We start from the raw sequence: 1953 nt of genomic DNA on the forward strand, positions 1-1953 counted from the left end.
GCAGCAAGCCCAGTGTAGCCGCCCCGGGTGACCCCGACCCCAGGCTGGGCCAGGCCCACTGCTCCCACCAGCAACGACGCCGCGTCTCACCCGCCTCCCCTCGTGCCGCCTGTCCCCACCGCCCAGCGGCAGCAGGCAGGTGCTATGGCCTTACGCCCCCGCCCTCAGCTGGTCCCCCGCCCCAAACTGCTCCGTGCCGGGCTCCGGCCACTGACCCACCTTCCTTCACCAGCTGCTCCAGCAAACTGCCCCACTCGCTACGGAAGATGTTGGCGCCCGTGAGGCTGCCGTCCCCACCGATGACACACAGGTTGGTGATGCCACGCTGGACCAGGTTGTAGGCCGCCTCCAGGCGTCCCTCCCGTGTGGTGAAGGCCTTGCAGCGGGCACTGCCGATGATGGTGCCGCCCTGTGCAGAGGACACCGGGGCCTTGGCCAACGAGGCAGCCGAGGGCCCTGCGGGGCCACTGGAGGGACCAGCCCTGGGCAGGAGGGGACAGGTGGACCCGGCGGAACTGAGAAGCAGAGTCCAGCACCTCCCCCAGAGGCCTAGGCAGGTGACCCGCCTCCCTGGGCATCTCTCCTCAAATGTGATAAGGAGGACATTCCACCCATCAGGCCCGGGGACCTCGTGATGGACGAGCAGGAGCTGTCTCTCTCTTACACACACACACACACACACACACACATGCACACTCACATGCTCGTACACACAAACTCGTATACACACATGTACTCACACACTCACACACACATACGCACTCACACATATACATACACACACGCCCACATGCAAGAACGTCTATACACACAAACATACATGCGCACGCTCACACACACAAACACACATGCATATGCACATGCATGTACACATATGCATACACACATTCACACACACACTCACATACTCACACTTACACACCCGCACACATGCACACACACTCACACACGTGCATGCACACTCACATGCTCATACACATAACATGCACACTCACATGCACACACATACTCACACACCCGCACACATGCACACACACTCACACACACACATACACACACACTCACATGCTCATACACATAAACACACACACAAACACATACACGCACACTTAGACACACTCAGACATGCAAACATACATACACATACACACATACTCAATGCTCACACACAAATATACACGCATACACTCACACATGCTCACATGCAGACACATCCATACACACAAACACAAATACATATACACACATATACACGTACTCACATGCCCACACACATACATACACACACGCTCACACACATACACACTCACACATGCTCGCATATATGCATACATACCGCACACATGCTCACACGCAAAACACCCATATACACAAACATGCATACACACACTCACACATACAAACATACACACATACATATGCACACATACACATACACGTACTCACACGCTCACACACATGCATACACATGCTCACACAAACACACGTGCACACATACACATGTTCACATGTGCAAATACACATAAACACCCACACATACACACACGCTCACACACATGCATACACTCACACATGCTCACACACAAGCACATCCATACACGCATTCACACAAACACATACATACACACACTCACACACAGAAACATATATATACACACACTCACACACACACTGAAGGCACACACACGTGCCCTCCGGCTGGGCACCGACACAGGGAGCTCTGAGCTCCGCGGGGACATGCCTGTGGCAGCTCGAGCCAATATCCATGCAGCCCCTCCCTGCTTTCCCGAGGACCCTGCCTGCAGCACACACCCGCCTGCCCACGGTGCTCCGGCCAGGCCCCAGTGAAGTGCCCTCCCCCTGCCCCGTGCTGCTCCTGGGACTTGCCAGGCGGGGCTCAAGGCTTAAACAGGCCAGCCCAGTGGCATCGCATCAAGGCAGAACCCAAGCCCT

The 1953-nt window shown here is 55.6% G+C and overlaps 1 protein-coding gene across 1 annotated transcript in view; it reads right to left on the reverse strand.

The window, feature by feature from the left end:
- The window catches only part of PFKL (phosphofructokinase, liver type), a gene marked incomplete at its 5' end in the record, with an annotated part of 22755 nt that overhangs the window by 18139 nt on the left and 2663 nt on the right, over window positions 1-1953 (reverse strand). Inside the window, 2 exon segments of the mRNA XM_023521132.1 lie at window positions 58-199; window positions 201-409. Of these exon segments, the coding sequence (XP_023376900.1) occupies window positions 58-199; window positions 201-409 (351 nt within the window).

This window comes from Pteropus vampyrus, unplaced genomic scaffold (genome assembly GCF_000151845.1).
Source record: "Pteropus vampyrus isolate Shadow unplaced genomic scaffold, Pvam_2.0 Scaffold296, whole genome shotgun sequence".
Lineage (NCBI taxonomy): Eukaryota > Metazoa > Chordata > Mammalia > Chiroptera > Pteropodidae > Pteropus > Pteropus vampyrus.